The following is a 16,331-nucleotide window of genomic DNA, read 5'->3' as shown; positions in this document are numbered from 1 at the left end:
CATCAGTAATAAATGTGATGTAAAATACTTGATCATGGTCTTTCTTTGGTGTTTCTGGTACACAGACCATAGAAGTCTGTCCAGCCCGGTTCTTACATTCCAACTATTGGAGTTGTTGTCAAAGCCCACTCCAGCCTATCTGTCTTGTCGTTTGTGGGATACAGACTGTACAAATATGCCTGGCATTGGTCCTAGTTCATCACAGCCAGAATCGCCAGCTAAGCATCACTCAACACATCCACACACATGCAACCATTTAAGTTTACAGTTTTTTATACCATCTATTTTATAATTGGTGATCCTCTGTATTCATCCCATGCCATTTTGAATTCTGTCACTGTTTTTGTTTCTGCCACCTCCCTCAGGAGGGTATTCCAGGCTTCGACCATCCTCTCTGTGAATAAGAATTTCCTGACATTACTCCTAAGTGGGTTGAATGGCAGAGAAAAGAAACATTGAGTTTGGAAAATGGGCCAGATTGGCCTGGGAATTTTAGAGAAATAAATCCCCCCCCCCCCCCAAAAAAAAGGGGGGGTGAATGTATTTCTGTGGGAGAAGTGGTTCCAGCTTCTGCAGCATAGATACTTATATACAGGAAAACATAGCAGTTAGGCAGTCGCTCCTTTCAAACTGCTTTTTCCCTATTCTCCACTACCTCTGCCCACACACTAAAGTTACCCCCCTGAAATGTCCATACCTCCTAATCTTTCCCTCCTCACAACTGTCTGTCTCACCTAAACTACTGCCCCAACCTCCCAAATCTACCCCAACTGCTCCCCAAAATAATTACCGATACCACTGGGCCCCCTACCTGCCCCACCAACCTACTAACTGTCCAACCCTCAGAACTATTCCCCCACCCCATGATCTGCCTTTATTTTCTTAAACTGCCCCCTAGCAGTTGCCTCCCCACTTTCCAATTAGCCCCACCCCATGCATGTGTGCACATAAGCAAAATATAAATACAAATGTATGTGTGTGTGCACACATACACAGACAGACATGTACAGCTTTATATATTGATAAATGTTGGTAGTAAACTGCCCTAGTAGGGTTGAATGGCAGGATTGCAAGTAAATAATTGTGTGTATGTATGTGTGTGTGTATACATTTTATATATATATATATATATATATATATATATATATATATATATATATACACACACACACACACACACACACACACACACACACACACACACACACACACATTGTAGATGTATATGGGTATAAGTGTGTGCACTCACATACTGAAGGGTTGGAAAGAATTCTATTAGCCACGCTTTCCTCATTTGTTTTCTGTTAAATTTGTAAATATTTACAGCCCAGTTCCTTAATTTACCTATCTGAGCAAGTTGTAATAAGCATTTTTCTCATTGAAACAAACTGGAGGAAACTAGTTTGTATATCTGATTCTGGCACTGGATAATAGCAGTTGGCTTGATATGCAAAATAATTTAACCTAGTAGGAGAACCTCCTACCTGGTTAAATTGTGCTGAGTGGGTCAGGAGGGAATATTCAGCATCACCTAACCAGGCAGTGCCGCTGAATAGCCTCTCTGACCGCTGCAGTACTGGGATTTATATGGACAGCGTTGATATTCAATGCAGTGCAATAGGACCACTTAAGTAACAGTTTTGTTTTCCCGGCTAACTATGTGGGTACAGCACTTAATATTGGCAATACCCACAAAACTTCTGGATGCTACTGCTGACTCAGATATTCAGTGTTGCTGCTCAGATATGACCTAGTACTGAATAGCCAGGTCTAACTTAGCTGACGGTGTTCAGCATTTATAAAAACCGCGACCACCGCTGGCTCAATATTGACCCCAAGTGATGATGTTCATGGAATATGGTCTTTATAGGTAAGTCCACTAGATGGCACCACTAGTCCAAGATTTTATTTTCTTTGTTTCATCGACTACTGGTAATTTGTTTGAAAATGTACTAATTTTCAGTTTCCAAAAAACTATGATCATTTTAATAAGATGTTTTTCCGTTAACAGAGAGCAAAAAGACCCAATCTTTCTGAAGGACAAGGTTACCCAAAAACATTCCAAAGAACAATACGAAAGTGCTCAAAAGATAGAGCAAGAATACAGCAAATATTTCACAGGTCGGTAATGAGAGTGCATTTCAGATATCCTGTGCGTTTGTAAGGCAATTTATTAGACAATTATACTATATCTGAGTCACTATGGTCAGATGGATCGAATGGGGGGGGTTTTTTCTGATGCATTTTTTGGATTTTATAATCTTAAGGGAAGATTCTCACAAGTTCCTGAAGGTATTAGAATAAATGTAACGTTATCAGGACTGGTTCATCCGGTCCATGGTCACTCAGTGCCAGTGGGATTTTCCTGTCCATAAATGCTGTTTCATTTCAATTGGTGTTGTCTCCTTCATGTTTTTGAGTTGGTGTCCTTATTCAACTGGATATTCAGTTTCTCCTTTTAGCAAGCCAACTGCAAATCTAGCTAGGCATTATTTATACACTCAGCATGGTTCTCGTACCCCTATGACAGCAGAACATAACAAATGTCATCTTTAATGTTTTCTAGGTATAGTGAAACACTAAATTGCAAATGAATCATGAAATTAAGGATGCTTATTTAAACAAAGCCATAATTTTAGCTGTGCCATTTGATGTTAAGATAATTCTAGACTTCAGCAGCAGGTGTTATTGTGGGGGACTTGAGTGAACAGTGAAGATCACCAGGTCGTCTCCTCTCTACCTGACTTACCCATTGTAGGTGTTGAAATGAATAACTAATGAAAATCAGCGTGTAGGTGTACATATGTTAAGCACCAAAGTGACAAATGATTAATTTGATGATATTGTATGAATATATTTGCAACTACATACAATTAAGAAAAATAAGGTTGAGAAGCCACCATGCAGTGAGAAATCTGGCTGAGCAGCTGGGACAATAGTTAGCTAGATCTGCCCTGCTCTTATAGTGTAACTGCTGCTAGCTTTTGCTGGTTTGAACATTTATTTATTAGGATTTATTTACCACTTTTTTGAAAGAATTCACTCAAGACAATGTACAGTAAGATTAAATATAAGCAATAGACAATTACAGCAGTAAAAATATTCAAATAACAATACAAAGTATGGCACAGAATACTACATTCTCACAAATAAACAATCTGCAACGAGTGTGTAGTTATAACAAAGAAACTATCAAACACATCACTCCAATATAGGGTCACACTGGGGATTCAGATCTGAAGGATAAAATATATTAAATTTTAAAAAATAGCCTCAGTGTAACAGGGAGCCTGACTTTTATGCTCCACTGTAAATATTACCATCACAGGCTTCCACCACCTTCCGAAAAAAAAACATAGAGAAAAACTCCCAGAATATTTCAAAAATTCTAAAGAAGTGGGAGAAAAGTCTGTGTTTAAAAAACAGAAGGGAGGGTAACACAATTTAACATAATACAGATCCAAATACCCACAACACTAAATCTCACTATGAATATAAATCACCCAAATAGACACTAATTAGCAATCCCTCACTAGACTAAAATCCTCATTCAAACAGAGAAGCCTTCCTGCAAGTAAAGAAAACTCAAAATAGAGCAAAAACTCTTATAACATTGCTAGAATTGCTTAAACTTCCATCCTTACTAATGAATGGATTCTAATTCTGACAAAAAATAAACTTTACTTAGCTCAGAACATCCAAATTGTCCTGACAAAAGTGCAGCCTCATAGGATTTTCACAGTCTGTGGGGTTTCTCCAAAATTAAAGTGTCCAATTTATATTATCCTTCTGGCAAAAAATGTCCAATTTCCTTGTTTCTCGACAGTAGGAAATCCTTCTGTTTCGCTATCTTCATCAGGAGAAACACATAGCAGTGCATAAAAACTGCTTTACAAATTATCCATAGCAAACAATGTGCTCAAAATGGCTAACGTTTGTATGACACGCCTTCAGAGAAACTCCACCCATAGATTTACATCTGACATTTTTTGTCAGAATTAGAATCCATTCATTAGTAAGGATGGATGTTTAAGCAATTCTAGTAATGTTATAAGAGTTTTTGCTCTATTTTGAGTTTTCTTTACTTGCAGGAAGGTTTCTCTGTTTGAATGAGGATTTTAGTCTAGTGAGGGATTGCTAATTAGTGTCTATTTGGGTGATTTATATTCATAGTGAGATTTAGTGTTGTGGGTGTTTGGATCTGTATTATGTTAAATTGTGTTACCCTCCCTTCTGTTTTTTTAAACACAGACTTTTCTCCCACTTCTTTAGAATTTTTGAAATATTCTGGGAGTTTTTCTCTGTGTTTTTTTTCGGAAGGTGGTGGAAGCCTGTGATGGTAATATTTACAGTGGAGCATAAAAGTCAGGCTCCCTGTTACACTGAGGCTATTTTTTAAAATTTAATATATTTTATCCTTCAGATCTGAATCCCCAGTGTGACACTATATTGGAGTGATGTGTTTGATAGTTTCTTTGATAGAATACTACATAGCATACATGTAACACAACCCTTTTTTTTATGTTTTAACGGTTTTTATTGATGATACAATGCTTAACAAAATCGTAAAATTTAACATGTTACATTGAAACGTCACATTGGACTTATATTCAAACATCTAAATTGCCATCATCAATAGTTTATCAATTTCTCCCACCCTCCCCCCATCATCCTCCCAACCCCCTCCCTCCCCCCTCCTTCAAACAACCCACTGACCGTTATGCACCATATTTTAACCTCTAAACTTCGTATCCCGCTCTCCCCTCTCCTTCCACCCTTTAATCTTAATAAGTATTCACTCTGCCATTGTTCGTTCAGACTTTCCAGGGTAACCCTGTTATCCATGATATCATATTCTATGTTAACTATGGTCCCTTTCCCTTTAGGACTGTTGATAGGGTACCCTGGAACAAGGATCTGCAACCGAATCAGGGGCGGCTTTCCCTGCTCGTCTGCGTCACCCTTTGAGTGAATCCCTCCCTTCCCAATAGGCCCCCATACTTCATATAATGAACTCAATCCCCCTTATAGTAAAACTTGAGAAAAAAAAAATTTGAACTTTTTTATAAGCTATTCAATATTAAGCTTTGCGCACGCAGCGCCAGGGACTGAATGTAAGGTCTCCAAATCTCCAGGAACTGTGTTCTCTTCTTCGGGGAAGTTCCCACCGCCCTACGCTCATGCAATAAGAGCTCGTGAACTCTGTTTCTCCAATGCCAGAACTCTGGTGGGTCCACACTCAACCACCCAGTCATAATCAATTTTTTCCCCAGCAGGCAGGCTTTGCGCACCAGTGTCTTCTGACTTCCTCGTTGGAGGACAAAGAGCTCATGTTTATCAAGGATAATCCCCATAAAAGAACAATTAATCCGAGATCCCACTAAGGCTTCCAGATACTGTATTATATTATGCCAGAACCTTTGCACTCCGGGGCATTCCCACAGGCAGTGATAAAATGTGCTGTCTCGTTGCCGGCACTTAGAACATAGTGGGTCCGGCACTCCTCCCATCTTAAATACCTGTAGTTTGGTCATGTATGCTCGATATAAGATTCGATATTGACATTCCCGTAATGTCGCATTGATCGAGATCTCAGGTATACGAGATGTCAACTTGCCATAATCCAGCGCTAAGCTGGGCTTCTGCATATCTCGTGCCCAACGTGCGGTAATTGCTTCAGTTTTTTTCTGTGGACCTATCGCCCATAGAGCCTTGTGCAGTCCCGATACTGTGAGCCGCTCCCCAGTTACTGTTTTGAAAAATTCCCTGATTTTCCTCCCATGTCCACTAGTAAGCTTTTCAATATTTAGGGATCTAACATAATGAGCTAATTGCTGATGAGCAAATGTGTGGCTAATAGTGAAACCAACCCCCAGAGCACCCAAATTTAACAGACCTCCTCTGGTCCCCAATACGTGTTCCAACCTCGTAATCCCCTGTGAGGCCCACCTTCGAAACACCCTGTTTTCTGATCCAGGTGAGAAGTTTGGGTTACCTTGTAATGGCAATATATCCGACATATCCCCTTCCAACCCCCAATAGCTATTGAGATCTCGCCAAATCGCCCGCATTGGTTCCAATAGCAAACTTCCCTTAAATTTATTTGGCAATTTGTTCTCTGCCTCGTGAAGTAGATAATGTGGGTGGAATGGCAAGAAATAAACCTGTTCCAATTTCCACGGGGTAAAGTCTTGTTTATCTAGTAACCAGTCCCCCAGATGCCTCAACAAACACGCTTGGTTGTATTTTTTAATATCTGGGAGCCCTATGCCTCCTAATTTCCAAGAGCCTACCAGTATGTCTAAAGGTACTTTAGGCTTTTTCCCCCCCCCAAATAAACTGCCGTAAGTACTTATGGAACTGCTTAATATCTTTATTTTTTAAGCACAACGGTAGAACCTGTAGTGTGTAAAGCCATCGGGGAAACTCCACCATGCGGAACAGCTGAACCCTCCCGTGTAACGTCAGCGGCAGGGCCTCCCATTGCTTCAGCCGACCTCTCATATTTTCCAATAGTTTAGTAAAGTTGAGAGTGTAAAAGGCCTTTGTGCTCATGGCCACCTGTACTCCTAAGTATTTGAAGCACTCCCTGGCCCACTTTAAAGGAAAATCATTCCCCCACTCCATTCTCACGCTATCTGTATCTGTTAATGCCAGAGATTTGGAATAGTTTATTTTAAAACCAGCAAAGTCTCCATACTCCTGAAACAATTCCAACAGGGCTCCCAGCGACCTCTTGGGTTCTGTAAGATGCACTAATAAGTCATCCGCAAATGCAGATATTTTAAAGCCAACAGAACCCCAGGTAACCCCCACGATCTCCGGGTGAGACTCAATCTCTCGTATTAATGGGTCTAGAGACAGAACAAATAATAGCGGAGAGAGAGGACACCCCTGCCTCACCCCCCTCCTTATCAAAAACGGTTGCGACCCTACCCCATTTATCCACATGTACGCTTGGGGGTCTGAGTAAAGAGCCCCCACTGCATTCCTAAAAAATCCCCCAATACCTACTCTCTGCAAAACTTTAAACATGAAGTGCCATACCACCCGATCAAAGGCCTTCTCTGCATCAAAACTTATTAGCAGAGAAGGCCGTTGCTGCTCCTTCACTTTCTCCAAGGAAGCGATGAGAGCTCTGACATTACTTACCACCGATCTGCCCTTCACAAACCCAACTTGCAGAGAGGCCACCAAATCTGGCAGCACTCGGGCCAATCTATTTGCCAAAATTTTTGCATAAAGTTTGACATCACAGTTTAATAGGGAGATTGGTCTATATGATCCCATGTCCCCTGGATCCTTACCGGGTTTAGGCAGGACAATAATTTTAGCTAGTCCAAGAGTCTCTGGAACCGTGGCAGTACTAGCCATATAGTTAAATAAATTTAATAGAGGTAAAGTCACCTGTTCCTGTAGAATCTTATAAAAAGCCATACTAAAACCATCTGGTCCTGGTGCCTTATGTATCTCACTCTGTTGCAGGGCCAACATGAACTCCCCTTCCCCAATAGGGGCGTCAAGGATTTCCTCCTGTTTCGTCGATATCTGTGGCAGGTCAATATTATCCAAAAACAATGTGCTATCTGGTATTATCCCCGATGGCTCCCCATACAGGTCTGCATAGTATCTGCGGAAACTCTCTACTATGTCCTTTTCACGTCTGACTACTGTGCCATCCTGGCGTTTTACTTGTAGAAGTCGAGTCGTCCCTTTTTTCCCCTTAGCCAATCGACTCAGCAACGTTCCTGCCTTGTTCCCATACTGGAACAACTGGTGTTTATAATACAGTATAGATTTCTTAGCCCTCTCATGCAGGAGCTCATTTAACTCTCTCTGGGTTGTCAGATAGACTAATTTCTGTTCTTCTGTCTGTGTAGCCCCATATTTCAGCCGATGTATTCGGACTTCTTTTTCTAAGCGTAATATTTCTTTATCCCTTCGCTTCCGCGTCCAAGCCCTATAATTAATAATTTCTCCTCTCAGGACTGCCTTTGCCGTTTCCCAGTACAACCCATATTGGTCTTTATGTTCTTTGTTGTTATATTCATATTCTTTCCATTTGCTCTGCAACATTTCCCGAAATTTCGCATCCTTATACAGCTCAAATGGAAAAGACCACCCCCTATACCCGCTCCGGTCTCCTCCCAATTCCAGCTGTACCCATATGGGAGAGTGATCCGAGATTTCACTCGGACCAATCTCTGCCTCCACTGTTTTAGCAAAAAGGTAACGTGAAATAAATATGTAATCTATTCTGGATAGTGAAGAATGTGCCCGGGATAAATGAGTGTAATCTCTACTGCCTGGGTGTAACACCCTCCAAGCATCCACCAATTCCAATGTAGAACACAAGAATGGTAGCCCCCTTAAATAGTGTCGAGGCCCCGGGCCTCCCTTGCTAGTCTTATCCATCTCTGGGTCATATACCATGTTAAAGTCTCCTCCCAGCACCACATTGCCCACCTGATATGGAGACAGCAGGTCTACAATTTCTTTATAAAATTTTTTCTCATATACATTCGGTGCATATATATTACAGAAAACGTAGGGAATTCCCCCCAACTCCACCTCTATCAAGACATATCTACCCATTGCGCTCCTCCTAACCGATTTTATAGATATTGGTAGCCCCTTTCGAAATAGTATCAATACTCCCGCCTTCTTATTATTAGCAGGAGCGCCCACTACAGTGCCCACCCAGCCCTGCTGGAATTTATTATGCTCTTGCGTCGTCAAATGTGTCTCTTGAAGAAACACAATATCGGCCGCCTGGCGTTGCAAAGCCTGCAAGATTTTTTTCCGTTTTATGGGCGAAGAAACTCCCCCTACATTCCAAGATAACAATTTAACTGACCCCAACACTCCACTTCATCCATTTCCACTGTCTCAGCCTTTTCCTGTTGAACAGAGAGCGTACCTCCCAGCCCTTAGGCACCCCTCTTTTTATCCGAAATAACCTCCCCTGCCACTCTTCAGTGCGCGAAGCCAATGATAAAAAAACATTTAAATAAAATAAACCAAATGAATTCCAAAAAAAAACAAATTGAAGGCCTCCTTTTCCTCTTCCCACTGTTCACTCCCCCCCTCCCTCCCATCCTCCCTCCCCCTCTTCCATACACTACACATTGTGCTCTCTAAGAACCGGTCACGCTATCGCCCTGCCCCTCCCCCCTGCAGCTTCCTCTTTATCGAGATGTACAGGGCCCACTCCACTGTGCCACTTTATATTGCCAACTCTCATCTCCCGTTAACATATTCGGGAAATCCCATTTCAAACAACATTCAGATTAAACATCTTTATCTTGAAAATTCCCTCCTCCCTTAAACATATTTGAGGCGTCCCCTTCTAGTTAGCCTTCAATTAAAACCTCAACCATATCTCTTAAAACAACCTGTTATACATATTGAACTTTTGCCCACCCGCAATTCCCAACTCACATGAAATTAAAGCAATTGTACAGAGTGTCTCACAACAGTAGCACACTCAAGGCTCTGCTCCCGCTACTGCTTTAAATATCCTCCGCCTCTTCGGCAGAGCACTGTGAAAAATCTTTAGCCCTCATTCTTGCAATGGTTTCCACTTTTTCCTTCAGCGTACTTCATCCTCGACAGCCTGCTCCGTGCCTCCTTGTATCTGCTTGGCAAACTGCAGCGCTTCCGTTGCGGTGTCGAAAAAGCGGGTCCGGCCTTCATGCTGGACCCTCAATCTTGCTGGATAGAGCAGTGCGAACCGAATCCGTCTGTTGTAGAGTTCAGTGCATGCTCCTACGAATTGCTTTCGCTGTGCCACCACTGCAGTCGAAAAATCTTGAAAGCACAACACCTTGTGCGTTTCGTAGCACACCGTGCCCTGGGATCGCCATAACCTCAAAACCTCCTGTTTGTGGTTGTAGTTTAGTATTTTGCAGATTACCACTCGAGGTCTTTGCGCTTCAGGTCTCAGTTGACCCAGACGGTGTGCTCTCTCAATTTTTAAATTGTTCGCCAACTCCTGCGCATCGAGCACCTTCGGCAGCCATGTTTCCAACACGGCCCGCAGGTCTACTTCCCGTACAGTCTCTGGGATCCCCACCAGCCTGATATTGTTTCTTCGGGATCTATTTTCTAGATCAACCACTTTTGATTCCAACTGGGTAATCCTCAGCTGCCATTCTTTATGATGACCCTCCTGCTGGGCACTCCTGTCTTCCAGCTCCGATAGCCGTTGTTGGAATCCCGTCAGGTCGGTTTTTAAACCTTCTAATTTCTCATCCATGACATCGAGTTTCTCAGAAATTCTCTGCAATTTCAGGTCCACGGAGGATTCCAGTAATTGCGATACCTCCGCTGCTATTTCATTGGCCCACGCGGAGCTCACTGTTTCCCCCGAGGGGCCGGGATCCGCCATTTTACTTTCTCCCGTTCTCCCTCGTGCTCCGTCTTTCCGCATCGTTTTGGAGGACATATTATTGGTTTTTCTGCTTGTGAATTCCACAGCTCGCTAGTCTGGGATGTCCCGTCTGTCTTTCCTTCTTATACAGATTTCAAATTCGCCGATTTAAGCTGCTAGGGGGGCGATGTTACATCGGGGCCTCAGAGCTCAGTCTTGCGGCGTCCTACCCCTCGCCTAGCATCACGTGACTGACACAACCCTTTTTTATAAAACAGCAGCATCTTGGTTGGGTGAGGCTGAAAGGGGAATACGAGACAGTGAGGATAATGGCAGATAGAGTTTTCAGTAGCACTAAAATGGGGTAAATACCCTACCACATATACCGAAGAGTAGGAAGGTGAAGAGGATAGGCACGAGAGACCATGAAGCATGGTGAGATATATTTAAAGAAGGGGGGGAGGGAGATGAGTGGGAGGGGGGCATAATATTAAATAAGGGGATCAAACATACAATGACATATGAGCAATAACTATTGGAAATTCATGTTTGAGTTTAATGTTCAATGCTGTAGACTGTTTCTTTATTTGCACAAGGAAAAGTTAAAGGCAATAAGAATAAGGGGGGATAGGGGAGGAAATGTAACAAAACAAAAATTTGATGATAGCAGCTTAGGATTATTGTACAGACGTTTGACAAATTTAAGACCTGTCATGTACTTAAGCAAATGCATGTGTTCCTATGTGAAATCATCAATAAAAATTGTTGAAACATAAAACGGCAGCATCATTTACTGTCCAGCTATTTATGTTATAAATAGGCTTGCATGCAGTATACATTTTTTTTGTCATGTAATACCTCTAAAAACAGGCCCCTAAAGCTACTGCTACTACTTAACATTTGTGTAGCACAAAAAGGTATACAGTGGGGGAAATAAGTATTTGATCCCTTGCTGATTTTGTAAGTTTGCCCACTGACAAAGACATGAGCAGCCCATAATTGAAGGGTAGGTTATTGGTAACAGTGAGAGATAGCACATCACAAATTAAATCCGGAAAATCACATTGTGGAAAGTATATGAATTTATTTGCATTCTGCAGAGGGAAATAAGTATTTAATCCCTCTGGCAAACAAGACCTAATACTTGGTGGCAAAACCCTTGTTGGCAAGCACAGCGGTCAGACGTCTTCTGTAGTTGATGATGAGGTTTGCACACATGTCAGGAGGAATTTTGGTCCACTCCTCTTTGCAGATCATCTCTAAATCATTAAGAGTTCTGGGCTGTCGCTTGGCAACTCGCAGCTTCAGCTCCCTCCATAAGTTTTCAATGGGATTAAGGTCTGGTGACTGGCTAGGCCACTCCATGACCCTAATGTGCTTCTTCCTGAGCCACTCCTTTGTTGCCTTGGCTGTATGTTTTGGGTCATTGTCGTGCTGGAAGACCCAGCCACGACCCATTTTTAAGGCCCTGGCGGAGGGAAGGAGGTTGTCACTCAGAATTGTACAGTACATGGCCCCATCCATTCTCCCATTGATGCGGTGAAGTAGTCCTGTGCCCTTAGCAGAGAAACACCCCCAAAACATAACATTTCCACCTCCATGCTTGACAGTGGGGACGGTGTTCTTTGGGTCATAGGCAGCATTTCTCTTCCTCCAAACACGGCGAGTTGAGTTCATGCCAAAGAGCTCAATTTTTGTCTCATCTGACCACAGCACCTTCTCCCAATCACTCTCGGCATCATCCAGGTGTTCACTGGCAAACTTCAGACGGGCCGTCACATGTGCCTTCCGGAGCAGGGGGACCTTGCGGGCACTGCAGGATTGCAATCCGTTATGTCGTAATGTGTTACCAATGGTTTTCGTGGTGACAGTGGTCCCAGCTGCCTTGAGATCATTGACAAGTTCCCCCCTTGTAGTTGTAGGCTGATTTCTAACCTTCCTCATGATCAAGGATACCCCACGAGGTGAGATTTTGCGTGGAGCCCCAGATCTTTGTCGATTGACAGTCATTTTGTACTTCTTCCATTTTCTTACTATGGCACCAACAGTTGTCTCCTTCTCGCCCAGCGTCTTACTGATGGTTTTGTAGCCCATTCCAGCCTTGTGCAGGTGTATGATCTTGTCCCTGACATCCTTAGACAGCTCCTTGCTCTTGGCCATTTTGTAGAGGTTAGAGTCTGACTGATTCACTGAGTCTGTGGACAGGTGTCTTTCATACAGGTGACCATTGCCGACAGCTGTCTGTCATGCAGGTAACGAGTTGATTTGGAGCATCTACCTGGTCTGTAGGGGCCAGATCTCTTACTGGTTGGTGGGGGATCAAATACTTATTTCCCTCTGCAGAATGCAAATAAATTCATATACTTTCCACAATGTGATTTTCCGGATTTAATTTGTGATGTGCTATCTCTCACTGTTACCAATAACCTACCCTTCAATTATGGGCTGCTCATGTCTTTGTCAGTGGGCAAACTTACAAAATCAGCAAGGGATCAAATACTTATTTCCCCCACTGTATATAACACTGTACAGGATGGCAGAATTCAAGGGGCAGTGGCATGGCACCAGCACTGCTGGCAAAGCAGCAGCAGAACAGCACTTGAAAGCTGCTATTGGCATGGTATTGGGCATTTCGGTACCCATGTACTCACATTCAAGGCCTGCTACGTGCTGTTGAAACTTTGCATTGGAAGAGGCGGGATGCCTTAAGTCTTAGCATATTTCTGTTTTCAAAGGCCTCACACTGTGCTGTTTCTTTTTGATACCGCTCAAGCTGTGGATCGAGGTAGGAGGGTAGAAGTGGTGGGGAAGTGAAAAGGGATGAGTTCTTGGACTCTGTTGGGGGAAGGGTGGGGGAGAGACAAGGGAGATGGCTGAACACAAGTTGGGGTAGAGAAGAGAAGGGGGAGCAAGAAAACAGAGCACATTACTCCAATCTTATATCAGTTGCTCTGGCTGCTAGTTTCTAAACATACTGATTTCAAATTGCTGTGTCTTGTATATAAAGCGATTCAATTAGGTCGCCCTGTGTACCTTTCAAGCAAATTGATTAAACATTCCCCTTTATGGGCATTGCATTCATCTCAAAAAGGACTTCATCTCCCAGGCATTGACATTATCAAGCTTTCATCAACTAGGAAAATAACTTTCTCATATGTTAGACTGTTTTATGGAATTCTTTGAAGATCTTCACAAAGTTTCTTCTATTTTGTTTTTCAAAAAGTCACTATTACTGTTTAAACAATATTATAATTAATGGATGTTAGTCCTTAAGATGGACTGATAATGTAAGATTTTTTTTTATGACTTGTGTATTTGTATATTGAAAATTATTTAGCAATTGTAAACCACTTTGACACTGATTTAAATTGAGGTATATTAAGTCAATAAATCCAATCCAAACTTGAGCAATTGACTGTGTATACCCTAGAGCTAAGGAAGGATAGGGGTGATATGATAGATATTTAAATATTTGAAAGGTATTGATATTCAAACAAATCTTTTCCAGAGAAGGGGAAATGGTAGAACTAGAGGACATGAATTGAGGATGCAGGGGGGTTGACTTGGGAGTAATGTCCGGAAGTACTTTTTCATGGAGTTCATGGAGAGAGTGATGGATACATGGAATGTCCTCCCACGGAAATTGCTGGGTCAAAAATGGTAACAGAATTTTAAAATGCATGGGCTAAGGATTCCTATCTGGAAAGAGAATGGAATCCAAATAAAACTTAGTGGTGCTTTGTAACTCCAATGATAGGGAAATAAGGCCAGTGCTGGGGCAGACTTCTATGGTCTATGCCCCAATTATAGCTAGTCAGATCTAGATGGGCTAGAGTGGGCTTTAATGGCAACTCCAGTAGTTGGGGAGTTTATCCAGTGCCAAGGAGACTTTTACTGTCTTAGCCCTGAAGATGGCAAGGATAGCTCAAGAAGATATATGTTATATTGCATTATATGCTATGAGTTTCTTATTGGGTAGACTGGATGGACATGCAGGTCTTTGCCTGCCATCATCTACTATGTTAGTATGTTAATCTAGGAGATTATCTCTAGTAACAGATGTAACATCTACTTGTGCACCCAACTTTACGTTTAGCATGCAATGTTTCGTGCGCAAATTGTGGAATACTGTCAGTTACATGTAATTTAATTTGATAATTAGCTGCTAATTGGTGTTAACCAATTGGCTATAACTGGTGACTAATTGGCACTAGTTATGTGCCTAACCTCTTAATCAGGATTCTGCAAATTGCATGCGCAAAATATATAGCGCATAACTGCAGTGGACTTGAGAAGGGCATGGATCGGTCAGGGGCATGGATGGTTTAGGAGCATGCCTAGCACATGTGCCAATTATAGAATACTAGCAGTTACACACCTAATTACCTTCAGTTAGGTGTGAGCTGGTGTATGTGCTTGCGCCTAAAGTCAGGCACAAAACTGTGGGCTTATGCTAGTGTTCTGTAATTGCTTTTATAGAATTTGTGCTTAGTGTGCATCATTCCAGCACCTAACTTCAGGCTACCTTTGGGGAAATTGCCCCCTATATAATTATCGTCAATGTGATATATGGATCTGTACAGATGGGATGTGCTGCTTTAAATCACCTTCATTTTTCCTCATTTCTTTGTTAACTTTGTTTCTCCTTTGTATTTGTAGGTGTTGTCCAGGGAGGAGCCCTTTTAAGTATTTGCACTCAAATTATGACAACTGTCGACCAAGAGCAAAACAAAGTCCTGTGGATTCCAGCTGGACCTCTATAGATCTTTGTGGGGAAGTAGTCAGAATTGTCGTACATCCATCCATTAAATTGTGTGTGTGTATGTGTGTGTATACATTATATATATATATATATATATATATATATATATATATATATATACACACACACACACACACACATATGTATATCTATATATGTATATCTATCTAAAAGAAAGTTTTCATGAAGGGGTGTAATATGCTGAACAAATCTATCCATTTCTGTCCATAAAGCATATGGGAAGGAATTGATCACAGAAGTTGTTCATCTTAATTTTTACTTGTTTACATAAAGTAGGATGCGGTACCATATAAATGTGTTTTTTTTCTAAAAAATAAATGAATGAAGCAATGCTGCAGTCGTATGTTTAGAATCATAAGTTTACAAAAAAAACCACAACGTTTTTTCCATGTGTTTGGTTGTCCATGTTTACTTGAATGTTTAATTTTTTTATATTATGTATTTTATTCTTTTTGTTATTGCATTTTCTACAATGGAGGCAATCCTTCAGGAAAAAACATTTTGAAGATGCTGCCTATGATTGGCTGATATTCTAAGGAGTCATGCTGCCTTGTACATCCTACTGACTGTAGAGAAGAGCCTTTTTCATAGGATTCCAGGGTGTGATCACAGAGGGCTGAACAAGTGCCAGTTTCTGGGGCAGAGCTGAGCCATGGTCCCTAAGGTCTGGATGCAGGCAAGGAGGTTTAATGACAGGAGACTGCATGACGTCAAAAAGCTGATGCTGTCTCCCCATGGCTACCACCATATTGGTGTACCTTAAACCAGTGTTTCCCAATTCCTGTCCTGGAGTACCCCATTGCCAGTTAGGTTTTCAGGATATCCACAATGAATATGCTTGAAAGATATTTGCATATATTGGAGGCAGTTTATGTAAATCAAGTTCATGTATATTCATTGTGGATATCTTGAAAACCTGAATGGCAAAGTGTACTCCAGGACTGGACTTGGGAAACACTGCCATAAACTATCAGCTAACAGTTACCAAGAAGAAAAATCCAAATACCTGATTCCGCAAAAACAAAGAATAAGTACAAAAGGCCATAAAAAATGGTTAGGTGGCAGTAAATGAAGGCATCTTCTTAGACAAGATGCTACCTTAATTTTCTGCCACCTAACCACTTTTTTCTACCCACTTCTTCTCCCCTTCAATTTGGTACGTGGCACCTCGTCCAA

General features: G+C 41.8%; 1 protein-coding gene across 1 annotated transcript in view; it reads left to right on the top strand.

Annotated features, from left to right (window-relative positions):
- Positions 1–15,492, top strand: part of DLG5 (discs large MAGUK scaffold protein 5) — a 298,386-nt gene extending 282,894 nt beyond the window's left edge. Inside the window, 2 exon segments of the mRNA XM_030203236.1 lie at positions 2,012–2,121; positions 15,032–15,492. Coding sequence (XP_030059096.1) covers positions 2,012–2,121; positions 15,032–15,135 — 214 coding nt within the window. The 3' untranslated portion in view covers positions 15,136–15,492.
- Positions 15,493–16,331: the final 839 nt, after the last annotated feature.

This window comes from Microcaecilia unicolor, chromosome 5, assembly GCF_901765095.1.
Source record: "Microcaecilia unicolor chromosome 5, aMicUni1.1, whole genome shotgun sequence".
NCBI classification, from domain to species: Eukaryota; Metazoa; Chordata; class Amphibia; order Gymnophiona; family Siphonopidae; genus Microcaecilia; species Microcaecilia unicolor.
This window is presented reverse-complemented; position numbering and strand designations above follow the sequence as displayed.